We start from the raw sequence: 17,131 nt of genomic DNA, 5'->3' as shown, positions 1-17,131 counted from the left end.
GGTATTTTTTTTCACGTTTAGGTACCTTTATTATTTGACCATTTTGGTTACTTATTAAAAAGAACACAATTCAAGAATTAATTTAAATCGGAGCCAAAATTCTTTGGCTTTTTGTCTATAAGGAGTTCTAGCTAAAGTTTACCCATTACGTTATACACATTTATTTATTTTAGCTATGACTTGATTGAGGGCCCGTTATCTCACGTAACATTCAACATCTGGAGAGACCAACAATAATAATAATAATAATAAAACAAATAAATAAGTCAAAATCCAGTCTTAAGACAACCCAAAACAAATGTATACAGTGACACAGTGCTGGTCAGTGAGTGAGTCAAAAGTCAGAGCAGGCTGTATGAGCAGTATTGTAAAAAAAAAAAAGAAGAAGTTTCAAGTACATTTTGCAAACATAAATTTTCCACCAAAAAGAAAAACTGTGTGGTTTAAAAGTGTAGTATTCCGATATCCTTTTGTGGCTGAAAAATCAAACATATACAGAGAACTAAACCAGAGGAGGAATCATCATACACAACACTATGTAAACAGTAAATCATCGCTGTCGGGTGGAAACCTCACATGTCCAAAACTGTAACTTTTCAGGATTCAAATTAAAAAAAAATAGCAGATCTACAAGCTTCGAAATCGTCCATTTCTGATGACAATGTGCTCGTAGGGCTTTAGGAAAAAAACCTAAAAAGTTAAAATATGGAGATACTGTAGGAGGTTTCTGCCCGACAGCAACTAAAATAAAAACAGCAATAGAAAATCATTCCCATGATGACAAGAAAAACAAGGGGGAAAAAAAACCTGTCATGTCATGAAGTGTGACTGAAAATACAGTATAAACCAGAAGCTTATTGCTAACATGCTTTTGTAAAAAACACCATCAGGTCCTATTAGAAGCCCCATGAGACAAGAAAGACACACTATCGCATAATCACATTCCAAAGCCTCATAATATACTGTATGTTCCGTATTACCACAGTGTCGCTTGTCCAACACAGTGGTTCTCAAACATTTTCACGTCAAGGACCCCCAAACTGTCATTTATTTGGCTGTGGAGCCCCATCTGAAAAGATTTCATTCCAGGGACCCCCATGAGAGAAGATTTGTGCCGTTCAAAAACGTTCAAAAATAGCAGATCTACAAGCTCACAACGGGTCACAAAATGGCACGTAGTGAACTATTTACTATGTACTATTTTCAAATAGCTGATGTATAAAATCGTGTTAAAGTGGTTAAAAATGATTTTGATGCTATATTAACACATTTTGCTGGAGGAGAACCCCTGGAACACCCTCAGGGAAACCCCTGGTTGAGAACCACTGGCCTTAAAAGTCTTGTCAGCAAAGCGACATCGTTGTGCGACGGAGTATAAATTAGACCGCTTTAGACCGCACCGAAGATAAAGGGATTCAATGTGAATGTGAGGTCACATCACCTTCATAAAGCACACACGCCTTATAAAGTACATTCTGTTCACGTGGAAGAACTTTGGCCTTGATGTACTGTACTTTTCTTTTTGCATGATATATAGCATCATGGCTGGTGAGCACAAGTAGACTAACAAACAAACGATTTGAGGTGCATGTTGTGTTTTATAAAAAGTGACCTCATAAGGCCTTGTTCAGACTGCAGGCAAATCTGATTTGTTTCTCAAATCGGATCTTTAGGACTGACAGATCGGATTCGTGCATTGAGACAGCGCCAAAAATAGCAGATCTACAAGCTTGCAGATCGGCTCTTTTCGGCAAGCGATAAAGCATAAATCAGGCTTCGGTGTCCAGCTGTCCAGAATGAGACACAAATTTAGAAAGCAGATTTGAATCACATTTTAAACCACCAGGAATGCGGTTCAAATCGGATTCACAGAAATCAGTTTCCATGTGGTTTTGCTGTTCAGAATTGCCAAAACAAATCTGATTCCAATCTGAATAGGCCCCAACATCAGATTTGGGCTGCCAGTTTGAACATAGCCTCGAGTGAGTGTGACTTAACGGTCTCGTACACACACACATACTGTAGCATATACAATATGGTAAATTGGTTCACCACTGATTAGGCTATACCACTCTTTTAAAAACGGATTATCATCATCATGCAAAACGCATATCAGCAGCAACATGTTTTAGTAATCGTAAAAAAAAAAGAGAAAAGAAAAAAATCTATCTAATAACAGTGTTAGAGGATATTCACCATGCTACAATAACGGCAAGTACTATTGTGTTAATACATTCTATAAGAAGCCAGTTAAAATAAATATCATTTTTTTCAGAAACACCTGCTATACTTTGGTTTGCATGAAGAGCTAAAAGAAATTCTCAGACTTACACATCAAAGACTATTATGCTCACACCTCAGATACACACACACACACACACACACACACACACACACACACACACACACACACACACACACACACACACACACACACACACACACACACACACACGTAGAAAAACACACACTTCAGATGGATTTTCTGCCAATAACCTTGCATATCTGAACAGGACCAGACATGTTGCAAAGCCATGCCCATGGAGGAGGCATAAAAAAACAATTAAGATTGTTTTTCTTTTTTCAGGCAGGATTGAACTCATTTCATGGACACATGAAAGACATGGTAAGAATCAAACATGGAATGCATTAGGTCACAGTGGGGGATACAGTATGAAACGTGAGAAGTCATTTAAAGATACAACATAGCAACAAAACAAAAAAAGGGATTTTTCTTTGCATTTCGTCACTGTCACTTGGAAACCTTGTACGTCCAAAACCGTTACTTTTCAGGAAATGGGGAAAAATAATCTGTGTTCCAATGGATCCAATATCATTGTTATTTAGACACAAACGCTTGTTAATACTTTTCACTTTAACTTAAAAAATATTTTCAAAATAGCTAAAATAGCCAAATCAACATGTCACATTGTGACGTGTTGTCAGCTTGTTTCGCTGCTTTTGCGCGATAACCTCGTACAGCAAAGTATAGGACATTATTTTACGGGGGGGGGGAAATACATAAAAAGTTGAAATATGAAGATACAAGGTTTCTGCCCGACAGCGGCGATTTAAAACAAACCCATTAGCCACCAAAGAAAACAAACACCAACTGCATCCAGCTGCTACAGTAAAAATGAACACAAAGCGGTCATTTTGTGACTCTGTCCCCACAAGAAGCCATATCTGTGGACGCTGCCAGACATGTCACCATGGTACGGCCCTATCCCATCCTGCGGCCTTGTATGTAGGATGGCGTAGGACGACAGTCACTGGGGTCACAGCGCCCGGGGGTCCCTTGTGGCCCCGGGGTGCCGGTCGGGCCTTGGATATTGATTCCAGGTGATCCTTTGATAGATAAAAGTGAAATGTTTGCTATTAATTCTCGCGGCGCATTTCCAGTTCGTCCAGAATTCACAGGAGTGTTTCAATTACCCTTTAGACCTCGCAGATACGTATACATGCGCGTGTGCGCGCGCACACACACACACACACACACACACACACACACACACACGCACACACACACACACACACACACACACACACACACACACACACACACACACACACACACACACACACACATTTCAGTGCTATTGTTATACCTCAAGTACTGTCATACAGTATATCCAGTATCTGTCTTGAGAAGTAGGACTGACCTTCATTTCACCACATACTTCAGCCTAAATAAGCTACACAGTAAAAGAGGGTCTACAGAGGTTTACAGTCTTAAAGCTAAATCGACAACTGCACAGACATCAGGTCCATCCATTATTATTATTATTATTATTACCCGTTGTGGACCTGCCTTTTATCACCCAGAGTTAAATCAAAACAGAGGAGTTTACTGTGTAAAATTGAGATAACATGCAGACGTCCTACCTGAGGGTCCTGGTGGTCCTGGATCTCCTGGTTCTCCGTACCCGAGCTGACCTCTTTCCCCCTTCATACCTCTGTATCCTATGGGGGACAGACACACCAACGCTCCGATTGGACTCCCAGAACAACATCACAGAATGCAGAATGTTTGCGTGGGTTGTTTGCGGTAATAAGTAGGATTAGTGCAACAATGCAGATGCTGTTAGAATGTAATCAGACAGACAAAGTGCCAAAACAACTGTAGCGAACATCTGTCTGGGTGGATATAGATTATTTCCTCCGAGCAACAATCAACATAACAACAGCCACAATGTCCAGCATAAACTTTTGCGTTTGTGTGTACACGATACATAGGAAAACAGGCTGCTTTCTGAACTCCCAGTTCGAGACTCAGGCTTGTGAATAATACAAAGCTCACTGACATCCTGTCAAAACAATACCCTTTAACAATCCATCCTGTGTGTTTTGTGTTTGGCAGTGGGAGGCATGGCGGGGCGGGGTAGGTGCATGTGGCCGTTCTGTCAACTATACAGGGTAACAGCAAGCAAAACAGCTTTGAAGATTCTCAGACTGAGAGAAGAGGCTTTTACAATCGCAAGGTCGGACACACAGGGGTCACCGGTGACTCACCGGGGAGACTGAGAGCGATCTGAGATTGGCTTAATCAAAGAATGATTCCTGCCGAAAGCAATATCTGTTTATGCTACGAGGCCGCTGCCCGTTGGGAACACATGGCCTTCCAGTAATGAATTACCTATCGGACGAGTACCCCTTGTATCCATCTGTCTGTCTGTCAGTGGTGGGAAAAAAAAAACTTTTTTTTTTTTATTGAGTAAAAGTATCAATACTGCAATGTAGAAACACTCTGCTGCAAGTAAAAGTCTGGTTATCAAAATTGACTTGAGAAATTTTTTTATTGGTATCGAAATATTCTTAAAGTGTAAGAGTTATAGTACTCATTATGCAGAATGTTCAAATTCACAAGTTTTCAAATTACAAAATGTATACAAATCTTTTTAAAATAGCAGATCTACAAGCTCACAAGCTATTTTCAGATATCCGAAATGTATATAGGGCTGAAGTGGTTGCTGTATGTTTTGTAATAATAATCTAAATCTACAAAGTAACTAAAGTTTTCAAATAATTAGTGGAGTAAAAGCACAATATTTGTCTCTGAGATGTAGTGGAGTAGAAGTAAAAGTACAGAAATTTTTAAATACTCCAGTAAAGTAAAAATACAGCAAAATTGTATTTCAGTGCAGTACTTGAGTAAATGTACTTAGTTACTTTACACCACTGCTATCTGTGTCCTTGCCTGTATGCCCATATAAGTTGATCTCTGTATCTGTCTGTCTGTGTCTCTTTTCTGCCCATATATGAAGGTCCCAACCGCCGATCCAACCATATATTATATGGGGATTTGTGGATTTATCAATATTATTTGGAGAACTACCAAGCCGACCGACTTCCCACTCAGCGCATCACTCCCTCGGGGTGGCGAGCAGTGAGTTTGAAGTCGATCGGTCGGACAGTTCCTGAGATTCGCGGAGCGCACACTCACAGACATTTTGTGAACGTATAGAAGGATGTTTGTTGCTTGTCATTCTTAAGGAGAACAACACAAATCATAGTCCAGCGACCTAAATACCAATCCCCTACCAACATTACAATACACACAGCCTCCTTTGGATCACATGAAGAACATTAGATTTCGCTGACATATAGTGATATTTAGATCAAGTTTTGTATTTTCCAAAAAGACGACGGTTGAATGCCGCATTCACATGCTGATCATGTCAAAAAAGACAAAAAGGCTAATGAGCAGGAATTCAAAGCATAATACGCAGGAGTCCTAAACACAGGCCATTAAGTGTCTCACATATTTGGCTCATATGCACACGAGCACGTACTATTCAAAGGACTCTTCATCACTCCATGCAAGCTCATACAAAAATAAAAAGCTGATAATTGTTTCATGGCACAAAACAGCAGCATACCATCAGAATGTGCTGGGGATATGAACGGGATTTTCCCCATGAGGCATTTTCAAGTAATGGAGTCACAGGACGACTGGGTGGTTGCACGGAGTGTGTCGGAAACATTGACTGCTAGACCCAAAGGGGAAATGCTCCAATGCTTACAAGTCATTGGGAAATCTCAGAGAAAAAAGGGCTTATGGATGCTCCGAAAAACGGGTTTGTCAAAGAGAGAGAGAGAGAGAGAGAGAGAGAGAGAGAGAGAGAGAGAGAGAGAGAGAGAGAGAGAGAGAGAGAGAGAGAGAGAGAGCGAGAGAGAGAGGCTATCCACGCATTGCCGCAATAATGAGACTTCTTCTTTCAACACTCACGGAGCCCCGGGCATTCATTCAGGAGGGTGGCGTTCCATGGAGGAAAGAGCACTGTACCTTAAGCGAAAAAACATACTGAATAGCACACAAGGCAAGAGGACGCTTTCCTGCCACTCTGAATCGGTGCACTCACCGATAAATCGAAAATGCCGTAGTGTGTCTTTACTCGTTGAAAATGGATTGTAGAACACACTGGTGGGGCGTTAACCCATTAAGACCGGGAACGCATCTGTGTCATTTTTTATATTTCTTTGGCAATTCAAAAATAGATCTACAAGCTCATAGCGCGGCACAGAGTGCCACGCTACGAGCGTGCCTTGTAGATCTGCTTTTCTTTCTTTTTTTCGTGAAAATGTGTGCAAATCTTTGAATATATCTGTTTTTTAAACGTTTTTAACTCAAATCTTTGCTTCTAGTGGATTCTACAAATGTCTTCTAAATCCTAACATTTATTTTAATTTTTTTATGTTGCTATAATATCAGTGGTTCTCAAACTTTTTCCATGTCAAGGACCACCCAAAATGTTGTTCCAGGGACCCCAAAGAAGCAAATATTTGAAAATGTTCGCTTTAAAAAACTATTTATATTCAAAGATTTGCACACATTTTCATGATTTTTTTCTAGATCTACAAGCTCATACTGTAGCGTGGCACTAGGGGGCCGTGCTATGAGCTTGTAGATCTGCTATTTTTTGAACAGCCAAAGTGTAAAATAATGGTCAAAGTGGTTACACAGATGCGTTCCCGGTCTTAATGGGTTAATGCATAACATACAGTACAAGGATGAAAAATAACCTTGCAACAGGATGTTTTTTTTTTGGGGGGGGGGGGGGGGGGGGCTGATTGATTGCATTGCCATGAAGCACCTGTTGCACACTCTAAATGGCGTTCACAACAAATAGTCAGAAGAAGAATCTCCCTTCACGCACGGCCTAACAAATCAAGCTTTACTTTGAACAGCTGCTACATGGAGGGACAATAATTGTGGGATATTTACAACACTATACAGCACACTGCACAGCATTTCTGAAAAAATACGCAGTTCACAGTCCAACATCATAATTACAGTTGTCGTATAATGTCACGTCATACAACCAGCAAAAGAAACTTTGATATTATGCAATAAAAATAACACAAAAACCTAGTATAGAAAACTAAAAACGAAATAAAACGTGTTCAAGTCATATTGTGTAACATTCATTTTCAGTTTTTTAGCGACACCCCTTGTAGCTCCATTGCCATTACAGCGTTTGTCTAACCGGAAGGAACGCTGAAAAAGGAAAAGGAATGCTGCAGGGTCATGGTGCCACGAGGATATTTAGAAAAACACGTAGTCGGAAATTGTATTCATTAACTGTAAATAATACATTTCCAGTACCTATACGTCATTTTAGTGCCCCCGACACTTGCGAATAAGAATTGTGTTTCTAGTGTTTAGAGAAATTGTCAAAAACACATTTATGTGGAATGGTTATTGTGAAAAATATACTTGTGAAAGATTATATCAAAAATAACTTTTGCTTAATTGAAAAGGTTACACAGTATGACTCTAAACAAAGCAAAACAAAGATCAATTTAATTTAAATATACACTTAAACACAAGGACTAAAAAGACTAATGAATCAGTTCAAAGAAAATAGTGAATAGATAGATTAAATTGGCACAAAACACGCAAGAAAAAAACAAAGAAACAGAAATCATAAAACTGAATATTCTCCAAGATCCCCGCTCCCCGCTTGCTAATGGATACATCCTGACAAACGGCTTAAGAACATAACCCAAGTGAAATCAGACCATGAAAATAAGACGGCGGATGGAACACAGGGGTTATTTTTCTCCATAAACTATTCATTTTGGCACATTGGAGAAGATGTCAAATTGGATATTCCAGAGGAGCATCGTCTCCAGCGGAGGATGACGAGAAATAATGAGGAAATATTACCCCCAAACTCTCTCCCCAGCTGAGCGGAGGCATGAGTCAACAAAGCAAAAATTAAAAAGTTGTTGGATTTCGTTTTTTGATTTATCAAGGGAAATAACTTTCCTCTTTATTTCTCAATAAATATTTGTTTAGCAAAAGCTGAGTTAAGAATCACATATAAAACAGTTAATTTGGAGCATAAACACCAAAACACAACAAGCAAAAACTAAGTCCAAGAGTGTGTAGTGCGACTGGTATTGACACAGCAGCAGATATACTTCTATTCATGTTGGCGTTCATTTGCGGCACTGTGGACAGTTGAAAGCAGCGCTTCATGCCTTTCATCTTAAGTAAGACTAATTGTAAATGGTCATGTGAGGTAGATTCAAATGCACAAAGAAGACAAGAAGCCATGGCGCTGGTACTTTGTTCAGCACCAGCACACGCTTACATTCCTGTCTCTCCGAAAGTTTAAGACTCCACAGTGTTGCTAAAAGGCACAATGTAATTCTAAACAGGGAAAAAAGTAGAGCAAAGGAAGGCTAGGGCAAGACTTGTTAAACGTTATTAGAAGGTGCTCTTTGGCTCAAAAAGGGGGGAAAACATTCAAACAAAAACAAAAATGAATCCATAATTGAACAGGTTAACTAATGGCGTCATGTTTCAGCCCAAAAGTGGCTTTCAGCGATGAAGGCCACCTTTGGGCCGAAACATGTTGGCATTTTTAAACCTGTTCAATTATGAACAAGCTTGACAATAAAGCTTTTTTAAGCTCGAGAAGAGTGTTGGATTCATTTTTCTTTTTTGTTTACTAAACAGGTTTGAGATGTCCTATGAAGCCTGACCAGCAAACTGATATTGATGTTGGGGCGGTGTGGGCAGTCAAGTCCTATCAGTTTGATAAAAAATGTCCACCCTCATTTCCTGCCTGTGCTCCTTTCTGTTTTCAGAGGTTTTCCCTTTTTCGTGGAGCCAAGTATCAATACTGGGACCTCTTTTTCTGTCCACAGCGATATCGCTTTTTCTTATTCTCTGGCCAATTCTTCGTCTGTCTTCATATTTCCCAGAGAGCCGCTGTGTCTGCGCCACACCGCTTGGCCTTTCCTCTCCTTCCCGCCCCTCAGTCTGCTTTGATATATGGGTCTAAGCAAGAGAGAAAGACCCCATGAATCCCTACAAACACAGTGTCAGTCCACATTTGTGCCCTCCCAGTCTTCATCATCACAGGTAATCTCTGCTGTGCTTTTGTGAGTCTCTAGTCTGTACACACACTGTGGAAATATATTTTCTGGGAGCGTGGCTACCAGCATTTCTCACGGCACAGTTAATCCTTTCTGTTTCAAACTGCAGCCTTTGCTACTCTACAGTAGGGATGGGACGATTATGGATTTTGATGGTACGGTTATAGAAAAATAAACTAGAAAAAGTGCGCCTCGGAGGGGCACAGGTCTCCGCCAGGCCAGGTAGGTTATTTTGGGCCAGCAATGTTCGGAATTCAGGCCTTATAGAGGTGAGTGGAATCGCTACGTTCATGATTTGAGGCATTTTGTTCAAAGCGGACCACTCCTGCAAACTTTAGATGACAATCTTAGCCAATCAGGATGTAATATGAAAAATCGGACAGATCCGTCTTGATCACATGACTATAGAGATAATGTGTACCGATTTGCGTGATGTCTGGACAAAATCTGTAGGAGTAATATCGAAAAGTGTGTTTGGCAAAAATCGACCAGCTGGTGGCGCTATAATAGGCAAATGTTCAGGGTGGCATTTCTTCCTTGGCCTAGAGGGAATGTGCTTGCAAAGTTTCACTGCAATCGCACGCTGCGTTCATGATTTGAGGCATTTTGTTCCAAACTGACCACTTTGGAAGCCGATGTTTGCCAATCAGGAATTCAGGATGGAATATGAAAAATCGGACAGATCAGTCTTTCATATGACTATAGAGATAATGTGTACCGATTTGAGTGTTGTTTGGACAAAATCTGTAGGAGTAATATAAAAATATGTGTTTCGGAGACACACACACACACACACACCCCCACACACCCCCACACACACACACACACACACACACACACACACACACACACACACACACACACACACACACACACACACACACACACACACACACACACACACACACACACAGTCTCGGCCACGGCCTTTGGCCTGGCGGAGACAATAATGATCATTATGCGTAGTAAGTTCTTCCACAACACTAGGGATGAAATCACATGAGCATGTCTAAATTTGAGTTTTTATTATTTTCCCCACAAAATGTCTTTGTTGGCTTTTTTTTAACAAGTTGCTGCCTTTCAAAACACAAATAATACAATAGTCAAATAATAAAGTAGTCAAATAATGCAGTAGTCAAAAAAATCGTACAAAATCATAAATACAAATAAACAAAAAGTATATCTACATGTTTAAACATCCATGCAGGCTGCAGGACCCCTGTCTGCAAGGCTTTTCAACTGTTATCACAAAATAATAGTTTCAGTTCTATCACAAAATAATAGTTTCAGTTCTACCTTTCTTTTGGACATTTTGGTTCCCTTTGAGGATAATCGAAAATGTCAGTAAATTCAAGTAAAATACAGACTTTGCTTATCCCGTGCCAATGTGCCACATGAAACACAGATGTCAGGGGTAATTTATAAATTAGAGGTCCCTGTCCCCACATAATACTTATCCCAATGCGACTAGGGCTTTAGCATTTCAAAATGCGTCCTTTTATCTCTGCTTAAACTGTTATACACAACTTATGTGTAAAATGTTTCTTTCTTTTTTTCTCCATGATTACACTGAGCCTCTACGGCTAATTAATTGTGACGTTTTTAATCGCGATTAATAGCAAAATCGGTTAACCCATTGATACCTGGAACGCATCTGTGTCACTTTAGATTTCTTTAGGCTATTCAAAAATAGCAGATATACAAGCTCATAGCGCGGCACCGAGTGCCGCGCTATGAGCTTGTAGATCTGCTATTTTTGAAAAATCGAGGGAAAAAAAATTTGGGTTTTTTTTTCATTTTTTTTTTAGGATTTAGAAGATATTTCTAGAATCTTCTCAGGTCTTAATGGGTTAATAGTCAAATGCCTACTCTACAGAGGTATAAGACACAGGAAGGTTGTGTGTGTGTGGCAGAGCATGACACAGCTGGACCGATGATTTGAGACACAATTAACCTTGAGTAGGCCTACATCTAAAGCACCAGTGAAGCGCACACCGTGTATGGCATGGTTTGTACACATACACACACGTGTGTCGCTTTCAGTCTCTTCATTTACATCAATGGTTCTCAAAGTGGGGTCCGGGGGGGCGTCATCCCAAAACCTATACCACTTGTGCAAGGACGCGCTGCGATTGGCCAATACGCTTGTGCAAGGACGCGCTGTGATTGGCCAGTAGCCACTTTGAGTGGCAGTTGAGGCAAACGCTCTCACCAAAACATGATTTACTATTCTGTCCCTATCGGTACACACAACTCGAACGGCGCCGAGTCGGCCCAAGCAAACTTCGCGACGTTCGGCACGGCAACTAGCTCGCTTTAGCTCGCTCGGTGGTGCCTCGCGTGGCTCAAGTTCGCTTGAGACGGCGCGCCTCCGTCGCGGTCAAAATCTATACGGGCAAAAAAAAAAATGGCCCGCAGTTGCTGTAGGCAGAGGCACTTCCGCGTTGGCCACAGAAGGGGGGCGTGGTTGTAGCACAAGTTGTATAGGCTTTAGTATGTCGCGTCCGGGGGACCCCTATGGATGGATGCTTGAGGGTGGTTCCAAGGGGGTCCCCAGGAAAATGATTGAACATAGCCATCAAAATCTGTTTAACCACTTGAACCCTATTTTATACTTTGTCTATTTGAAAATGGCAGTCGCGATGCGACACGTTGAGAGCTTGTAAATGGCCATTTTCAAGACATTTAAAAAAAAATCTTGAAAAAAATGTGTACAAATTTGGAATGTTTTTGAAAACATTTAACAACACTAATATTCTCTTATGGGGGGTAGCCTGGTAAACCCTCCCTCCAGAAATGTCATTTGTATTTTATTTCAGGAGTGAGTCTGGCCTGCAGACCTATATGGGCAATTTGGCTGTGGGCTGGAGCTGGGCGGGAGTAATGTAGCTTTGATGTCCAAGTGGCCCTCTGATGTCCAATTAAGCCACTTTAGGCTGCAGTGATTATCACCAGGAGTAATTGGTTTGTCTTTGATGTTAATGAGCAGCTTGTATGAAAGGTGTATTGATTAATGACGTGTGAACCACTCTGGTTCCACCTGATTGGCCTACCCCCGCTGTCAATCACAAAACAATGAGCGAGGACGCTGATTGGCTCGGTTATTTGGTAATGCACTAGAAACGCCCATACAAGCCTTCATGCCAGACTCACTCCTGGAATCAAATGGAAATGAGATTTCCGGAGGGAGGGTTTACCAGGCTATATGGGGGGGTCCCTGGCAGAAAATTCTAAATGGGGGGTCCACGGCCAAATACGTATCAAATGGGGGGGTCCTTGAAAAGTTTGAGAATCACTGATTTACATTCGGAGGCTTTCCCCTTAACGTTGTTACTGTAAGTGTAAAAGTGTAAGTGTGTTATTTTACTGTCTCAACATTTTAGCGGTTGAGGTTATGGCCGCGAGGTACAGTAGAGCGTAGTTCCCCAGCACTTTAGATGAGCGGCTCGTGGCTCCTACAGTACCTTGGGTGCCAGGGGGGCCAGGGGGTCCAGGCTCTCCCGGAGGGCCTGGCAAACCGTCTCTGCCAGGAGGTCCTGGAGGCCCGGGTTGAACTTGTGACTTTAAAATGGCCGCCGGTGTCTTCTGCAGCGCGGATAGTTTCTCTGTGGAGGCAAACATGTATTATTCACAAGTTGGAATATCCCCATGCATGGAGGTAGAAAAAAGAAAAGGGAAAAAGGGCAAAATAGGGATAATTTTTGGAAATAATTTTACAGAGCGAAAGTTCGTACCTTCAAACACCTTCAGCACTTCATTCCGGATGAACGTTTTAATTTCTTCCATGGAGCTGGACTCCTGTGTGTGTGTGTGTGTGTGTGTGTGTGTGTGTGTGTGTGTGTGTGTGTGTGTGTGTGTGTGTGTGTGTGTGGGGGTGTGTGTGTGTGTGTGTGTGTGTGTGTGTGTGTGTGTGTGTGTGCGTAGGAGAGGGAGAGGGAGAGGGAGAGAAACTTCACCAAAACGTATTTAACAGATTAAGAAAATACAATTAAGAGACAGCAGTACTTCATGTTTTATTCATGGTGAAACAGCAGCACTGGTGATAAAGATATCACGGCATAATAAATACCTTCGCTACCTGCCAACTACCTCAGTCCACAGATTGCTTCAACAAAACTGAAGCTTTGCGTTGTTCAAAACATTGGCAACAGAAATGGAAATTGCTGTTGAAAACGCTTTCATACTTTTATATTTTATACTTGCTTTCTGACTGCTCAGTACAATCCCACAATTGCTTTGTGATATATATGCCTGCCACGATGCTAGCTAAAGGCTAAATAAAAGCGAAATGGATGTAGGAACTAGGAATGCATCGTTGCTCAAAGCATTGGAATTGCATGAAAATATCCCCATCCTCACGCTCATCTTGCAGCAATGAGCGTTTCTTTTTGTTTTTGTGGAGGAAGACACACATTGCATCAACACCCGCCGTCCATGTACATTTGCAGGGATAGCTATAAGGCCATATCTGTAAATTCTCTGCCATGGAACCGGTGTGAACATCTTATAATATAATATTGGTACACTCGAACAATATCTTCGTAAGTCCTATCAGCTTCTTACCCTCAGGCAGACACTACACTACAGACTCCCTCCCCCTGGGCAAGCTGAACCGCTTCACAGGGGCATTTCACTTTAAAACACTGTTCTGGTCTATTCGGGCTTTTGTGTGCACCCCGGACGTTTTTAAAGTTGTCAATTTACCTACCTACGGTATATAAGTCCATTGAACGTCAAACTCCATTTTAACCATGTTAGACTCATTGAAAACACAAGTCCCTGGTTCTGGTGACTGACGTTGTCCTTTTCCAATTCCTTTTTTCATTAAATTGAATTTTATATATATACACACTGTACATAAAAAAAGCTTCTAATGCGACGGGGGCTCCCTCATACATTATAAGCGGTTCCGCGGGCATGTGTTGGAAGTCTGTGTTGTACTGCATATTGCTGCCATTGTAATTTCAACAGCAGTTGTTGTATATGTGTCCATGACAAATGTCCCCCCAGGGACAATAAAGTCTATCCTATCATATCCTTCTCTAGGCCACCGCTCGCTGTGCAACACTGGCACCCACTAGTGCAACGATTCTGCGTTCTTAACTTAGCATTCAAAATCGGTCCTTTTATCTCTGCTTTAAAACGTTATACGCAAGTTTATGTGTAAAAAGTTTGACATAGGGAGGTTTTATGATGCTCCGCGGAGCTTTCTGTCTGTCTGTATTTCTGTCTATTTTCCTCTTCCTCTCGTCTCCTCCCTGACCTTCTGTTACGCTCAGCTGATCGGACTGTAGCAAATCCTCACTTGCGAAAACCTCACGTATAGAAATCTGTGACCTCACCCTCCCTGGTGTTAAAGTGGGAAAAAAGCATTGGTCCTCAACGGTCCAAATTAGATCCTTACGGGTCTGTAACTCAGAGAGCGTTAATACAGACCCATATATTTTGTACACTCTCCGAGTGCACAAATATACACCGACATTGAGAACCAGTGCGCTACAGCACTGCAGTACTGTTATTTAAGGCCAACTTTCTGGTCTTTGGCTGATGTGCTGATTATAATCATCTGGGAGAATACTTTATTTACTGCCCCGATTCACTTTTATAACCTACATACCAAGAGGCTTGCGGTCTCCAAGGAACCAGGGGGGCCAGCATCTCCTCTTGGGCCTTGGGGTCCCATCAGTCCAAGAGGTCCGTCGTCCCCTGACCGTCCTCTCTCGCCCTGAACGCCTCTCCCTCCAGGAATGCCAGGGTCACCCTGCAATGCGGGGCAGAGCCAGACACATTACATAGCTCCATATGGTGTTTCAATGGATTTAAAGGCGCAGTACGTGATATTGTTTTTTTGTTAAAACGAGCGTTAGCCCATTTTAGACCCCGAGGACCCGATTCTAAAAACGGCCTCTAAATCCTCACCGACGTTTTCTGAAAATAAAACAGTTACTTTAAAAAGATTCAAATTCAAAAATAGCAAAAGTAGCGGATCCACAAACTCGAAACGCGTCGCTTTCGAGCTTGTAGATCTGCTAATTTTGATGCTTTTGGGTGACGCTGTAGTACGATCAAGTAGGGCGTTAATATACGAAAAAATAAGATATCATACTCATAAGAAATATGGAGATAAGAGGTTTCTGCCCGACAGCAACGATATATAGCAACAGCTAATGTGACACAGAGGTGTTCCCGGCTTGAAAGGTATAACAACGTATAGTTGTTATAGGTGTTGGTCTAAATGGTTTAATTAGCTCTATATTCTGATAGTGATCATTGCTTTAAGGCGTTTGTTTAGTAAACAGGGGTCTCCCCATCTCTGCTGCGCTTTAGTAAACAGAAACTGCATTTTTTAAGGTCGGGATGCCAATTTTATCCAATCAGGAGAGAGAACTCCTACAGGATACAGGATGAACAAGTGAAAGTGGAAGTGATGACACAAAGAAATGAGCAGACAACATTGGGATTGGAACACTATAACATTAAAGCTGATAAATGGGTGCTCTCTCCTGATTGGCTGAAATTGGCAACCCACCTGAAAATGCATTTTCTGTTCATTAAAGAGCTGGAGAGACGGGGAGACTCCATATAGCAATGAGCGATCAGAATGATCTTTAACTAAAAAAAACGTTTTGTTTTAACCAAAGAATACCACTTAGGCCACCTTTAAACAAACACTGGGCCATGCTGTTTATTCACATTTAGTTCCAGGAGAGATCTATACACATTTCCTGCACAAACAAGGTGTTAGGGGGCGTCTAATGAAGGCGCACGAGGGCAGCACTGACATTACTCTATTTAGGCTGGACCTCCACCAATGAGGTCCCATTAAACATGCCGCGCACAATCACCAATTACTCTCCGTGTGTCCACTCAGTCACCTCTCCTGAGGGACTGCAGGCTATTGCAAAGCCATGAGTCTTACTTTCCGTCCTGCATTACCCGGCTTTTGGAATAGATTACCGAAAAAGGTGTGGCAGAGCTCTTTAAACTGAGACTTTTAAATACAAAACAGGGAATTGCATTGAGCGTTAAACACTTTTGATCTTTATGTGCTGCTGCAGGCATTAGTCCCATTTTAATACTAAAAGGAGGAGGAAACTTTAAATTGCTCATTCATGGAAATGATCGTGAACAGAGAAATCTTTAGGTTACGTATGTACTGTAACCCATGTTCTGTTTCACCCATAATGAGCTCAATGCGAATTAGATGAAACTAAATGTTTTTTATTGCTGACAAGTCTCCGGGACTTTTTTGTGTTATCGTTTAGCTTTAAAGGCTAGGCTGGTGAGGGGAGTGTAGCGCCCAGGATCACTTAGAAAATTGGCACCGGGTGAAAAAAATAAGGGTTACAAAATCGCGGGACAAAAACTAATAAAATAAATAAATAAATAAAATCTTTTAGCTTTAAAGGGATAGTTCACCCCAAAAAAAAAATTTCTATCGATTATCGATTATCGATTATCATGCCATGGAGACTTGAATTCATGGATCTTTATTTAGTTTTTGTCGCATTCCTAAGCCAATAATTTGATGACCAGCGGACCGGTAGGCAGCGGTTCCGGTATAGGAGACACAAAGGAGACTCTTTGTGTCTCCTACCGGAACCGCTGCCGGTCATTACATTATTGGCTTAGGAATGCGACAAAAACAAAAAAATATCCATGAATTCAAGTCTCCATGGGGTGACTAATCGATAGGAAAAAAAAAGTCATTTCGGGGGTGAACTATCCCTTTAATGTCTTA

At 41.4% G+C, this 17,131-nt stretch overlaps 1 protein-coding gene across 1 annotated transcript in view; it reads right to left on the bottom strand.

Moving 5' to 3' along the window:
* Positions 1 to 3,023: 3,023 nt before the first annotated feature.
* Positions 3,024 to 17,131, bottom strand: part of LOC308099849 (uncharacterized protein) — a 266,481-nt gene continuing 252,373 nt past the window's right edge. The window contains exons 51-55 of the mRNA XM_080448669.1: positions 15,008 to 15,151; positions 13,125 to 13,188; positions 12,855 to 12,995; positions 3,886 to 3,963; positions 3,024 to 3,348 (exon numbers count right to left, since the gene is read on the bottom strand). Coding sequence (XP_080304795.1) covers positions 3,224 to 3,348; positions 3,886 to 3,963; positions 12,855 to 12,995; positions 13,125 to 13,188; positions 15,008 to 15,151 — 552 coding nt within the window. The 3' untranslated portion in view covers positions 3,024 to 3,223. The remainder of the gene's footprint in view (positions 3,349 to 3,885; positions 3,964 to 12,854; positions 12,996 to 13,124; positions 13,189 to 15,007; positions 15,152 to 17,131) is intronic.

Source organism: Gymnoscopelus braueri (genome assembly GCF_963280865.1).
Source record: "Gymnoscopelus braueri genome assembly, chromosome: 14".
Taxonomy (NCBI): Eukaryota; Metazoa; Chordata; class Actinopteri; order Myctophiformes; family Myctophidae; genus Gymnoscopelus; species Gymnoscopelus braueri.
Note: the sequence above shows the minus strand (reverse complement) of the source record. Positions and strands in the feature narration are given on the sequence as shown.